At 50.2% G+C, this 13,194-nt stretch overlaps 1 protein-coding gene across 3 annotated transcripts in view; it reads right to left on the bottom strand.

The window, feature by feature from the left end:
* Window positions 1–744: 744 nt before the first annotated feature.
* The window catches only part of GPC1 (glypican 1), a 198,399-nt gene continuing 185,949 nt past the window's right edge, over window positions 745–13,194 (bottom strand). For all 3 annotated transcript variants that reach the window (XM_053951899.1, XM_053951900.1, XM_053951901.1), the window contains exons 4-9: window positions 12,854–13,019; window positions 10,643–10,773; window positions 7,131–7,250; window positions 6,545–6,678; window positions 5,256–5,431; window positions 745–4,783 (exon numbers count right to left, since the gene is read on the bottom strand). In XM_053951899.1, the coding sequence (XP_053807874.1) occupies window positions 4,563–4,783; window positions 5,256–5,431; window positions 6,545–6,678; window positions 7,131–7,250; window positions 10,643–10,773; window positions 12,854–13,019 (948 nt within the window). In that variant the 3' untranslated portion in view covers window positions 745–4,562. The remainder of the gene's footprint in view (window positions 4,784–5,255; window positions 5,432–6,544; window positions 6,679–7,130; window positions 7,251–10,642; window positions 10,774–12,853; window positions 13,020–13,194) is intronic.

Genomic DNA, 13,194 nt, shown 5'->3' with positions numbered 1-13,194 from the left:
CTGTATTTATATAAATGTGTGGACATGGTGCAAATAGCTGTAGCTGCAGGAAGGAGCCTAAATAAATACCTACTCACTGAAGGATATCAGTCAGTTTATTAAATTTAGCTGATAATTGCTTCCAGGCAGAAGGAAACACTTTTAGGAGTTTTCAGTTACCAAGTCTCAGACATTTCATGAGCAGCTTCCAACACGTCACCTTGACAGCTGCATTCACCCACTTCTGCAAGTGGATAGAGATGAAGCACAAACCTTTCTGCTGCACCAGTTCAGTCTCAAGCATTTGCTGGAGATCAAATATCCCCTCACCGCTTTGCTTGCTGTGAGCCCGTCCAACAGCTGCACTGGTGCAAAGCCATGGTCTGTAATTACCACAACACTTTGTAATGGAGAATACCAAGGGCATTTCTGATTTTTTACACTGTTATGCCATTACTTTCTGTGCTTCTAGATGAGAAAGAGTCAACTTAGGATCCTCACTTTGATGGCTCAAGCCAGGCTCACCTTGTTGCCACAAACACACATCTACAGAACCCAGCAGCTGCTTCTCTGAACGGTGCAGAAGGCAGGTGAATCCCTACTGCCAACACTGCCATCAGCCCATTACACACTTGTGGCTGAAACATGGTTCCATTCCTCAGGGCTCCTGCCCTGGCCCTTTATCTGTGCCTTAACAAGTGAAAAAGAAAGAAAATGCCAGACTCGGCTTAAATGGAGAAGAAATAATTGCCCTGTAAATACAGATTTGTCTCCAGCCTTTTTATTTATACAAGGATTCAAAGAACATATTTCAACTTTAGATAAACAGTGCAAGAGAGTTACAAGTACCTTGGTAACAGAAAGAAATAGATAACTGTCCAGCTATGCTGGTAAGTGAAATAATTCTTACTCCTGCAGATAGAAATGCATCTTGTTTGAAGCAAAGGTGGACTTTAGATATTCTGCTATACCTTAGCCCCTACTAAACCCACCAGAAAACAACAGGCAGCTTGTAATTTGTAAATGAGAAGTAGCTGTGCTCTCAAAGCCTTTTGAGACCCTCACCATTATTTAAAACATACACATTATGGCACAAAGAGCAGGCTGAAAGACAGAGACACTTGGAAATCCACCATTTATGTTTATCCCCTTCCCAGGGACGGGGTCTTTGAAAATATTTTTTTCCTTCACCACTACCCCCTCCACACCCCTGTCAAGTACGAGGCCTTTTCACACCAGAACACGATGGATCACCATCTTGATAACATGGAAGCAGATGTTTCTCCCCAGCCAGCCCAGTTCCTCAGAGATCCCCTCATGCAACCAACCCAGAGCAGCCACCAGCCATGGGGAGGTGTGTCACAGTGTTTTTCAGCAGGCAGCAGCCCAGGAACTGTCATTTATAAGCACTGAAAGGCCCCAGGTTCTGCACCAGCCTGACCACAGGCTCGGGACTTGTCTGGACCTGGGTTGATTTCAGCTTGTTCAGCCACACCAGTGGTTTAGTCAGCAGTAATTAGAGTTTGCTTTAGTTTAGAGTTGATGTCCTGGGGGCTTTTGGCCATTTCAGCTCTTGGGGAAGGTGGCATGGCCAACCATAACCCCAGGCCTCTTAATGGCAGCAGCTGGGGAAACAACTTCAGGGCAAGGGAGAACAGAAAAACTGAGTAACCAGGGATCAACAAAAAGCAGCAGTGTAGGCTGACCATGGACAGATGTAAAAATCAACCCCAGTGGGTGCAGGGCCACCACCACCATTGAGCATGGCTGGGCACAGAGGGGGCTGAGCCCCTGCACTGCCCTCACCTCAGGCTGCTCTCCTGGTCTCACCCTGGCCTGGCTTCTGGAAGGTGGAAGCTGCCACCCTCAGGGTCAGGAGGGACGTGGAAGTGGGTGCTCAACCCCAGCCAGGAGGTGAAGGCTTTAGGAAGGGTTTACCCTGCATAACAGATTTTACTGTTTCTTTGAGGTTTTGTCTTATTAATTTGCACTAGCAGTTTTTTTTTTTTTCTTGTAATAGAACCACTAGTTTGGGCTATTAAATTGTTAAAATACTAACTGGATAATCAGTAAATTCCTGGCTTTAAGATGTGAAGGGGCCCATAAGAAGGTTTTGAGGATAACAGGTAGACAGCAAAAACTAATTGCGCAGAAATGCAAAGTGACTTTCAAGCTCTCATTCTGCAAAGCAAAACATTGACCTCAGTAGTCATATGTTAAAACCCCAACCCAACTGTGTTTTGATGAGGATACAATGTTTTAATTCTTCCCCCCTCCCCCTGGCTTTTTTTTTTTTTGCTTTGGATGTAAAGCTTCTGCAGGATTGGTTGTGGGGATTGTTGTAACTGAAGGTTAGATTTGTATTTGCAATTCTGATTAAAAGAGTCAAAAAGAAAAGATAGGAGCTCTTTAGAGCAGTAAAAATCATGTGAAGTAAATAAATCTAGACAAAACCACTGCTTACATTTATCCTCTCCAGGGTTCTGATGGGTGTAGTGGCCACTGTCTGTCCTTCAGCCATTGTCCGGCACCTCAGTGTTCATTTCTGACACCTGACCAGATCAGGTATGATTTTGCCTTTCAAGAAGGTGAGGCCAATGCAGAAAGGATGCACATTTGGTGACATTAATCACTGTGACTTGGAGAGGCTGGTCAAAGCTGGCCTAAAAATCTCTGCCTAGTTTGAGGCACCCTCAGTGCCACCATGAACTGGCTTTCAGCATTAATTTGCTCATATTCTCATCTTTCCTTAAATTGCACACTTCAGAAACTGCATGTTAAAAATGTTTTTTTTTTTCCCCTTTCTTAGAAAACAGCCAAACCCCAACCCCATAATGTTTGCTCAGCCCAAAGGCACATCTCCTCTGGCAAGACAGAGCAGAAATGCTCAAATGCTGTGCAAGACAGGCCCAGCTCTGCCCTCCCTCTCACCCCAGCCTGTGAAGCTCAAACCCAACCTGTGTGTGCTCCTGGCCAAAGCAGTCAAAGCGATTGTGTTGTATCCAGCATCTGCTACACCCACGGCTCCAGCCCACGCTTGCTGCTCATCAGGCACAGAAGCCTCTGGAAGCCCCAAACACACAGCCCTAACGAGCACAGACACTCCTACAGCTACGGCAGGACATTTTTAACTTCACTCACCACTCCCAGTCTCAAAACCTGGCACAGAGTCCACCCCACCAAGCATTGTGGGGTTAGGGCAGCTGCCCCTAACTCCCAAAGGCTGGTGAGTGGTGGGACAGGGCAGCAAAGGGTGAGCCTGGCCCTCCCCTGAGCCAGAAGAGAGCTGCTGGCGGTGTCTGACCCACTGGCTCAGCCTGTGCCTTCAGGGGTTAGAGAAGGTGAATTGGATGATGGGGAAGGAACAGGGAAAGTGGGAATCCATTAAAAACCTACAGTACAACTGAAACAAACACCAAAGGTAAAAAGAAATCCCAAACAAAATGTTTCCTATTCTCACATTCCCCCTGGTGGATGCTGCCTTGAGCCAGTGCTCTGGGTAGGGCCCATGGTGATCCCCACCAGTCTCTCTCTGCTCCAAGGCAGCTGCTTGAAGGGGCACAACCAGTCCCAAAGCTCCAGTTAGTAAAATGTCCCTGGTCTCTCTTATTACCAAGAAAAAATGGATTCCTGTCTATGTCTGGGGCCAGAGAAGGAGGAGGCAGCACAACTGTCTGTCACACAGAGAATCCCACTGTGTATATTTGCATCTCTCTGTTACCTACAATGGTACTGCACTGCAGGTAGAAATTTGACCATTGTTACTTGGGTAAAAAATGGCTTTCCAACTAGCATGCAAAGAAAAAATACCCCAAACCCCAACCCCTAACACTCATTCCCAGTCACGTAGATGTAGGAAACCTACATTTCAAATTGTCATCAGCTACGAGCTCTAGTCAAGAAACCCACTTGTGACTTTTCCAAAGAAAAGGTGAGTTCTGCATTTTTGGGTCCAACAGCCACTGCCAAACTCTTTCAGTTCAGCCCACCAAACCTGCTCACGCTCCTACGTACAGCACTGGAAGTGAAGGGCCATCTCTGCCCAGCTAGGAAGCACAGAGGAAGAACCCAAAGAGCCCCTGAATACAGCACGGGAGTTGTGCCGAGGATCCCAGTCTCAGCGTTGGAGCTGGCGCTGCCTGCGGCACTGGCGCTCCGGCCCGCGCTGAGGAACAAGGGCAGGGCAATTGCATATTCCACTGGAGGCAGCAGCACAGCTGCCCTCGGAGGGCTCGGCCAAGTTCCCCTGGAGCCCTCTGCAAAGGCTTGTTTCAGCCCCAAGAGCCAGTTTGTGGCAATAACAAAAGTGAAACAATGAGGTATGGAAAGAAGGGCCCAGCATTGGGGAAAGACCTAGAAAGAAGAAAACAGCTCGAGCACTGCCAGAAATAGCAAACAACTGAAACCTTCTGAAAACCTTTATCTCCTCCTTTTTTGTTTTTTTTTTTTTTTTTTCTTCCTTTTTTTTTTTTTTTTTGCCAAGGTGAATTAAATATGTCCTTTGGTTGGTTGGTTGGTTGGTTGGTTGGTTTTGGCAAAGTGAAGCCCTCAGCCGCAGTCTGTTTCTTGGCTGTGCCAGTGAGTTACCGCCACAAGTGCTGCGTGGCGATGACAGCCACCGAGAGGAGGAGGAGGAGGGAGGCAGAAGGCAAAGATCTGCTGCTGGCCCCGTTGACGCCGTGTCCAGACTGCTTAGGAATAGCGTGTGTTTCTGGCTGCCTGGTGCTGGGGCTCTTAGAAAGTCTTTTGCCACAGACGTCATCAGGACAGCTGTCCCCGCTCCCGGAGCCACTCATGTCGTCACCTGCGCAGAGATAGACATGGGGTGAGCACAGACTGCTTTCCTTATGGCGGGCAAGGCCCTCCCCTTGCTACAACAGGGGAGCTCTGGCCACCAGCCCTACCCTGGCCACTCCCTCCTCTCTGCATCCCTCAACGTGGGATACACTTGGCCTCCTGCTGGCTTTAATCACCGGCTGCTGAAGCAGCTGGAAACTCGGGAGCAGACAGGAGCAATGGCCCTGTCAGCAGGGCTGGGAGTGGAGACAGCCCTGCAGGTTTCCGTAAGGCACTGGGAATAGCACAACCTCCAGCCATCCCACAAACTGTCTGCACTCAAGCAGCCCCTCAGCAGCCCCAAGCCAAAAGCCAGGCTGCCATAGCCGCTCCCTGCCCCCAGGCCCAGCAGCAGCCTCTGCAGGGACACCTGTGCAGGCTGCAGGACTGCTCGGCCCCCCTCAGCCCCTGTTGAACCTCTCTGGTTGTGCTACACTCACTCGTGTCTTGGAAATCCACATCGTTGCCGATGTTAGCATTGCCCAGGCGGTTTGTCATGATCTTGAGCTGCATGATTTGCTGGCGAATGGTCATATCTGGCTTGGTGATGTCCACCTCCACCTCGGGGTTGTTGATCTGGTTAGCCAAACCATCCCCCATCACTTCGGGCAGGTAACTGGGAAGGAAGGCAGAAGGTTTAGATGTCTCCTCCTCAGCTTAGCTCACCTTTTCCTACAGACACCAGGGATAATCCAGGCTCTGTGAACCCCAGAGAGGCTGCACTCAGTACCACTGACTTATGGAACAGCCTCTGCAGCTGGTGTTTGCTGGACAGTCCAGCTCTCTGGATGGCCAAGCCATGCAGCCATGGCTAGAGCCCAGCAGAGGGGTCTCAGCTTGCAGGAGGTGGCTGGGGGGCCTTGCCTCCCCTGTCCCAGCATGGGGAGGGATTTTCTCAGGAAAGACAGAGGGCTTGCTCTCAGGCTGGTATCAATGGGCCCACAGTGACACTCTGCTATGGAAAATCTCTGTCCATATGGGAGGCTGAGGAGCATTTTAATCCCTGCTGGGTTAAATCCTGTGGAGACTGACACCCTGGGACCACTGAATAGCTCCAGCCCAGTTTGACCAACAGGCTCCCAGGGAAGCTTGATTAGCTGGGAGCTGTCAACCAGAGCTGCACTGCTGCCTTCACAATGCCCTGGTCCTCCTGCTCTGGCAGATCTGGGACACTGCTGGCAACAATGTGAAATATGGAAGAACTGAAGGTGTTGACTTCAGGCTGGCAAAGCCAAGCCCAAGATGACTGCCGAGAGAAGAGGAGAAAGGTGCATGTCCAGCAGCTGCCAATCTCCCCTCAGGAATCCTTTAACCTCGGCTGGGGTAGGAACTGCTTCTGTAGCTGTTGGATGTCACCCAGGTGCCCCCTCTCAGAGGGAGCAGCATTTCAGAGCAGGTGTGGATAGAGGGATATGTATGCAATTCTCTGCAGCAGCTCTGGAGCTTGTGTAGTAAATCCAGCCTTGCTGCCTTCTGAGTGCATGTGGAATGACAAAACAGCTTCCTTAGTAGAAAACTACACAGTTATTTCATGGTGAGCGCATTTCAGTGCTTAACCCTCAACACACAGCAAAATGACACCAGGCTTGACATTCCCAGCATTTCTGTGGACAGGCATGGACTGCTCACTCTGAACAAGTAGGGCTGGCTGTGATGACATGTAAGTGCCTTTTCAAACCCTTCCTCTCAGCCCAGACTGGTGCTCCTGGCACTGTGACCCACTCCATACCTGCCCTTGGTCATCCCGTTCCAACATCTGTCATCCGACGCTGAGCTGGCCATTACTTTTTTGCTGCACAGGCTGCTGGGCAGGGTGATCCAGTATGTCTTGAGAGCTGTCAGATTCCCTTTGGCATCTAAAACCTGTAAGCAAAGAGGATGCTCAGGGCCACAAGAGCTCTGGGGTGCCCCAGGGTGGAGGAAAGTACAAGGATTCTGCAGATTTTTTGTTTTACCATCACAAAATCTGTTTTTATGAAAAAGAGGATGTATTGTCAACCTTCCCCTCAAGACCAATCATCAACCCAAGTGCCCAAGGCTAAAGGTTACATGCCAAGGACTGTGCCAGTACCCAAAGACCAACCAGGAGGAGACCATCAGACTAAGAGCCTTTTCAGGTAAGTTTGGCACCAAATCCCTGGGAAACTGGTTAGCAGCAACATAGACCCAACCCTGTGCAGAGGCAAGAAGACCAGGTCTGCTTGGGTTACACCAGCACTTGGTGATCTGATCTTCTTCAGACGTGCAGCTCAGCAGCCCCAGAGCAGTGTGACCCGGCCTGCAGGGCCCAGGAGCAGCTCCAGACACAAACCCACCAGCATCTCCAGTGCCTGTGCAGAGGATTTGGCTTCCAATGTCACCTTCCCCCGTCTCTTCTTGTCCTCACTACTGGAGCCTTTTGTGCTGATTTTGGGATTTCCACAGCCTTGGAATACCTGAAAAACAAACCAAACTCTCTATCCCATGTTTCGATGCTATTCCTTTAATTATTTAACACTCCACAGTTATGGGGTTTTTTCCTTCTTAAGTATGATTATCCTTCCTATTGCCAAGATTCTCAGAGATTCTGGCTTAGTTTCTAGTGCCAGATGTGTTTTCAGCACATTGTAACTGGTTTTGGTTACCACTATCAAGCAAAATATTCAGCAGTAACACATGGTTTTGGATGAGTCGCCAATATTGATATTAAATTATTTATAGCAATTTTATCTGTGCTTCTTATGACTGGAAAATAAAATCCTGGGAAGAAAAAGATGGGAGTTGCTCACACTCATTATATCAGTGGTGTGGGCTTCAATACTACAGAGCATGGGAGCTTCACTGACCAAGGTGGGACTATCCCCATGACTCCTGCAATCAACACCCCCACTTGGGAAATCAATGTGCCTCCAACAAGGCACTTCAAGGACAGCAGATGTGTCCCAATCTGTCGGGTTGGATGTTTCAGGGGCAAATGAGGCAGCAGAACTGATTTATCTGTTATCTGCAGGTACCTCCTATCATCCTAACTACCTACCCAGGCGAGCTTTGTAGCCAGAAGGCAGCAGAAGCACTTGGAAGGTACAAATCCTCATGCCTGGCCTCTAGGGTGAGATGAAGGGTGTCCTGGAAACACCTGCTTCTCCCAGTCTCTGCATCACCAGTCCAGGCAGCAACTCCTCTGATGCAGATCACCAGGGCTGGGCAGCTGAGCCTCACTGGTGGCAGGAGAGCTCAGAGGGCCAGGCTGGACAAAGTATCAGAGGTCAGGAGGCACTTTGCACTGTCACTTTGAGTCAGAATATGCCAGCCTTCACAAAGGAAGCCACCTGATTTGAAAAGAGGGCTCCAAGCTTGTTGTGGTTGCCAGAAGCTATTGATAAACGTGACTCTGCCTGGTGTCCCCTTAAAGCAGAGGAGGCAGGGCTACAGGCAGAGCTCTGCTGACACAGCTCGTGCCACCTGCTGAATGCGCTGGCTCGTGCATTCTGGCAGCCAAGTGCTAACCTGGCCAAGAGTCCCCTGTCTGTGTGTCTGAGGGACACTCAGCCCCCAAAGGCCCCTCCTGGAGTGCCCTGTCCCGCTGACCAGATGGATCTGATGACTCCAGCAATTCAGCACCAAGCCAATTTGTTTGTTCATCAGTCTCGTTTGCTCTGTGCAAAAAACCCACCCTGAAAATTGCATGTAGAGCATTTTCAACTTGGTTCTAACAAAACAAAACCTTGTTTCTTGCTGGACTATTGCTGGCCCCTTCCCAGGAGATAAAAGTCTGGGGAGGTGTCCAGGACAGTGGCAGCTCCAGCACAGTGTGGTACCAAGGCGAACCTCTGGCCACTCTAAACGCTTCAGGTGAGAAATGCAAACTACTGCTGGAGAAAACAGCTCCAGCAGACTGAGGGGTCAGTGGTCTACTGAATAATGAGAACAAATAGGTGTTTGCAGCCTCTGACAGCTCCTGCTGCCTGAAATCCGAGAGAACCACAGGGAGAAAGGGAAGTGTGAGGAAGCAGGGAGAGGGCTCTGTGCTGCCCTGAACACAAGGCTCGGTACCACAAGTGCTTCTTTAGAGCTTTACCCAGATCCCAGGAGAGCGTGGGACTGAGGGTGGCACTGGGGCCAAGGGCCACTCCTGGCTCCTCAAAGAAGGCATACTGTGTGGAGGAGTGCATTCCTTGCAGGTGGCTCAGGTGCAGCTGCAGGTTCAGCTCCGGTGCTGAGCCAGAGGCTGTGAACTGCCCACCCTCTGCATAACAAAGGGCACGGGACCTGTGGCAGCAGCCAGGTGAGCAGACACAGAGCATGCTTCTACTGTGAGGGGATAAAAACCCAGGGGTTCCTTTGCTGTCCTCAGAGACACCAGCTCAAGCTATTTTTGTGTTACTGTGCTGTGAATAAATTGCTTTATGGATGGAGAGATCTGAGACTGCCGTGGGAAACCTGGGATGGAACCGGCGAGGAGACCTGGTCTGTGAGTGCGGTGTGCAGGAGTCAAGGGGGAACCCGGGGGTTGTGACCTGCCACTCCCAGGGGCTGCAGTGATGGCCTCTGATGGTGGGAATGTGGCTGCCAGAGGGCCTCCTGACTGGTCAGACTGGGAGGTTACCTTAACAGCAGTGCCCTTGGTCTGGGTCATGCCCTTGGCTCTGAACTCAGCTGACAACAACATCCTTCATCTGATGGCTTTGCCATGCTCAAAAACAGAGCTCAGAGCTTGGCAGCTCCTGTCCTCTGCTAGCTGTGCCACCAGCAGAGTGCACCATTCACCTAGTCATCAGGTCATACTGAGGAGCTTATCAAACATGTTTGGTTGCTCCAATCAAACACCAGTTAGACTGTTTAGCCCCTTTCATTTCACCAGATTTACTGTATTCCCCTTGGAAACATCTTTGTTTGCAGATGATGCTATGTTTTCCCACACCAGGGACTTGCTTTTATGTGGAAAGCCTCAGTCTCACCTAATGAGGGAAGAAAGAACATTGCCTTTCATGTCAGAAAAGAAACCTAACCCAGTACTTGGATGCACACGACTTTTAATACTTTGATGTATGCCAGTGAATTCCTGTTTGCCAAGCAACACTTCAGGCCCTTCCCTTATCCAAAACCCGGTTAGAACCTGTCCCACTTCTTTCATCTGCATCTCTGCCCTGACTGTGGGATAGCTGCAGGACCTGGGGAGTGTCTGGGCAAAAGGCAGGAGCCCTGGAGGGCTGCTTTTGTTCCCAAAGCTTCTCTTACCTGCAGCTACAGAGGCGACTGTGGTTAAGTGGATGAATATACTAAAAATAGAAGACAGACAGAAGAGACCTTCATGATACATACTTCTTGGAAGACAGGTGAGCCTCAGGAGAGCCTGGTTTGTACTCTCCAGATGGACTGCCAGATTGCAGCTCTGTCCCATGATACCACCTGATAGCCCAGTGTTTCCACTGCAGAAGATCCCCTCGAGGCAGGTTAAAGCAGCTGCCTCCTGTCACTGGGGACTGTGCACTTTGTGTAAATGCCTCAGCTCAGCCAAAACATCAGAACTCTTCAGCACAGAAGGCCCTGACTGCAAATGGCACATGCCGCCTCCATCACTGTGTATGCAGTCCCACCTCCTGTGCCTGTAACCAAAGGAGGCTGGCTGGATGTGGCAGGGAGCAGTATTTGGAAACACCTGCAAAGGTTTTTGCCTGTGTCAGATGGGTGGTAGGAAACAATGTAATTTATCATTAAAAGAGTGGGCATTTGCTGTCTTTCACTCTTCATGTCTCCCAGTTCAGCTGAAGAGTGAGCACAAAAGAGCGCCTGGTCCTGGCAGCTGCACATGATGTGTTCTCAGGCAGGCCCAGGCACATGCTCCTACCTTGCTTGTGATTGAGTCTCTGTTTTCCTGTAGGTTAGAGATGGCTTCAGCGATCCTCATGTGGATGGTGCCTATCACAGTGTCCACGTTGTAGGGTCCGTCGATCCGATCGGCCACCCCGATCAGGGAATCTGGTGAACAAGGCAGGGACAGCTCTCATCATCACTCTGGGCAAACCAAGGCAAAGATCAGCTCATGCTGGGTGGGAGAAGCTGCTGGGACCTTGGCAGGTCTCCTTGTTGGGAGACACCTCTCCATTTTCACCACTGCCCAGGTGGACACTTGTTTTCCCTACTTTATGTAGGTAAAGCCACTCTCTGTGGCAAAGGAACCTCCTGCAAATGGTAAATACATGTTGGGTAGAGTGTTCACCTAAAGTAACCAGCATTTCCCTGGGTGATACAGAAAGGAAAACCAGAAAACTGGTGCAGAATAATTAAGAAACACACAGCAATACTTGGCCCTCACCCTCCCAACTCAGTGCATGTCTTCAGCAAAGCACTGCAGCCAGGAGAAAGTGGGAGAATTTGGGTCAGTAAAGTGCCAGAGGTAGTGGATGTGGGAAATAGTTTCTGTGGCAGTGAAGGAGGGAGAAAAGCAGTAATTCTTCTCACCTTCACCTCTGGAAGGACAACAGCCAGGGTGAGATCAGGCTATACAGGTACAGACGCAGACCAGTATGCCCACAACTAACTGGTAAACAGGACAGGGAGTGACTGAGGGTGCCTCAGCTCTCAGTTCCTCTTGGAAAGCTCTGATGTCCAAGCACTCCCACCTGCCTGGAAGCTCCTGCTTGGATGGCTGCGTTGGTACTGTGCTTGGCTTACTGTTGGATTTTGGATGGTTGGATTACTGTATAGAATTTTCTATAAATCCATTTCCCACAGCTTACAAAGAATTACCAATCTCTGCCTACCCCCAGAGACAATTCTCAGCACTCCAGCTGGGTCTGAAGCAAGGACAGCCTATATGCTCTCAATATAAGGGGGTAAATTTTGGTAATTTTTTTTTTGTATTCTGGGAAATAAAATCTCCTGTAACACGGAAGAGCTTGCAGTTTAATTTTGCTGCCACTCAGAGGTTGTGATGTCATCTTTGAGACTGTGTATTTCAGACAAATAGTGCCTTGCAGAGGCACTAATCTTGAGATACAGACATCTAAATCAAAGGTTGCACTCCTAAATAGTGATAAATTATATTTGAACCACTTACTATAAAAATCTCCCTTAATTTGACCTGCCCTAATTTGTCAAATGGAAAGAGTAACTCTGTATTTAGTGTACCAAAATCACCTCTGGCTACACAGAAGGGCCTGGAGAAGGGTGAAGGAAGGACACCACCAGTGAACGGCTGCCTTTGACTCCACAATTTGCTCCCATCCTTGATCAGTTTGTGACCTCTGACACTGAAATGTAAAACTGCAATTTGAAAGAAGCTCCAATTTCCTCCTAGCCGTCACCCCTTGACAGGGTCTCTTGGGAAGAGGAAGCCAGAATAAATGCAAAATGCACATGGAATTGCTTCCCTGTCAGTCAAGGAAAGCTGTACAGTGGTGTTTCAGGAGAGAGGCTGTCATCCTGCCAGGAGAGAGTGACAGGAACAGCTGGCTGGCTCTGGTCAGAAAGGCCAAAGGGCCACTGAAACCCTGGGGAAGGGACAATTCCTTCCCCTCCTTTGCAGCAGGCTCCCAGTTGCTCCCACAGAGTATTTCCAGTTAGCTGTGGCACAGCTGGCCTGGGCACCTCTCCAGGCAGCGCCTGCTCTGCTTCCCCATACATGCTGCAGCGTCCCTTGAGAGGCAGGTGACACTCCTTGACTTTGGTGGGGCTTTTGCTCTTAATGCCAACCCCGAGCCAGCCTGGGGGCTGCAGCTGGGGCTGAGCTGGCAGCTTTGCTGGCCAGCCAGCAGCTGCCAAGGCAAGGGAAAACAAGGCCAAGCCCAAGGCCATCTCCTCTAGTGCTGTCCTCTGTGAGCCCAGACAAACACCAAGGCTCCCTCAGGTCCCAGATCACTCCAGTTGTGCATGCAGAGTGTGAGAAAGAGAGAGGAGCTTGCTGGGCGATGCTGTGTGGGCACAAGGAGGACCGAGAGCTTTACCACTGCAAACAACCTCCCTGAGCCTCCCACTGTCCTCTCTACTGGCCAAACACAGCCTCAGGGAGTTGGAGGGTGAGAGGCAGCTGTGCTGCAGCAGACAAAGGCCATCTTACCCATCAGATACTTCCACTCAGTGTTGAGGTCGGCCTGGTTGGCCAGGCAGCCCTTCACAACGTTCAGGCAGTAGTTGTTGCATGGCTTCACGCTGGCCAGGCCCCGGCAGTGCGGGCAGTACATCAGCTTCATGATGGCACGGGTGCACTCGTGGCTGAGGGACACCTGGGGGGACAGGGCAGAGTCAGGCACAGACTGTTCAGGAGCATGGGGTGAAGGAGCTTACTGTGATCTGAGAGGCAGCACAGCCCCCTGGGTACATGGACCAGGAAAAGGCACTTCCCCTCCCACTGCCCCTCCTTCCCCCACTCTTCCTCCCTGTTGGAGGGACAGGACCTCT

The sequence above is a fragment of the Vidua chalybeata genome, chromosome 10 (assembly GCF_026979565.1).
Source record: "Vidua chalybeata isolate OUT-0048 chromosome 10, bVidCha1 merged haplotype, whole genome shotgun sequence".
Lineage (NCBI taxonomy): Eukaryota > Metazoa > Chordata > Aves > Passeriformes > Viduidae > Vidua > Vidua chalybeata.
The sequence above is the reverse complement of the archived record's forward strand: the minus strand, read 5'-3'. Positions and strand labels throughout refer to the sequence as shown.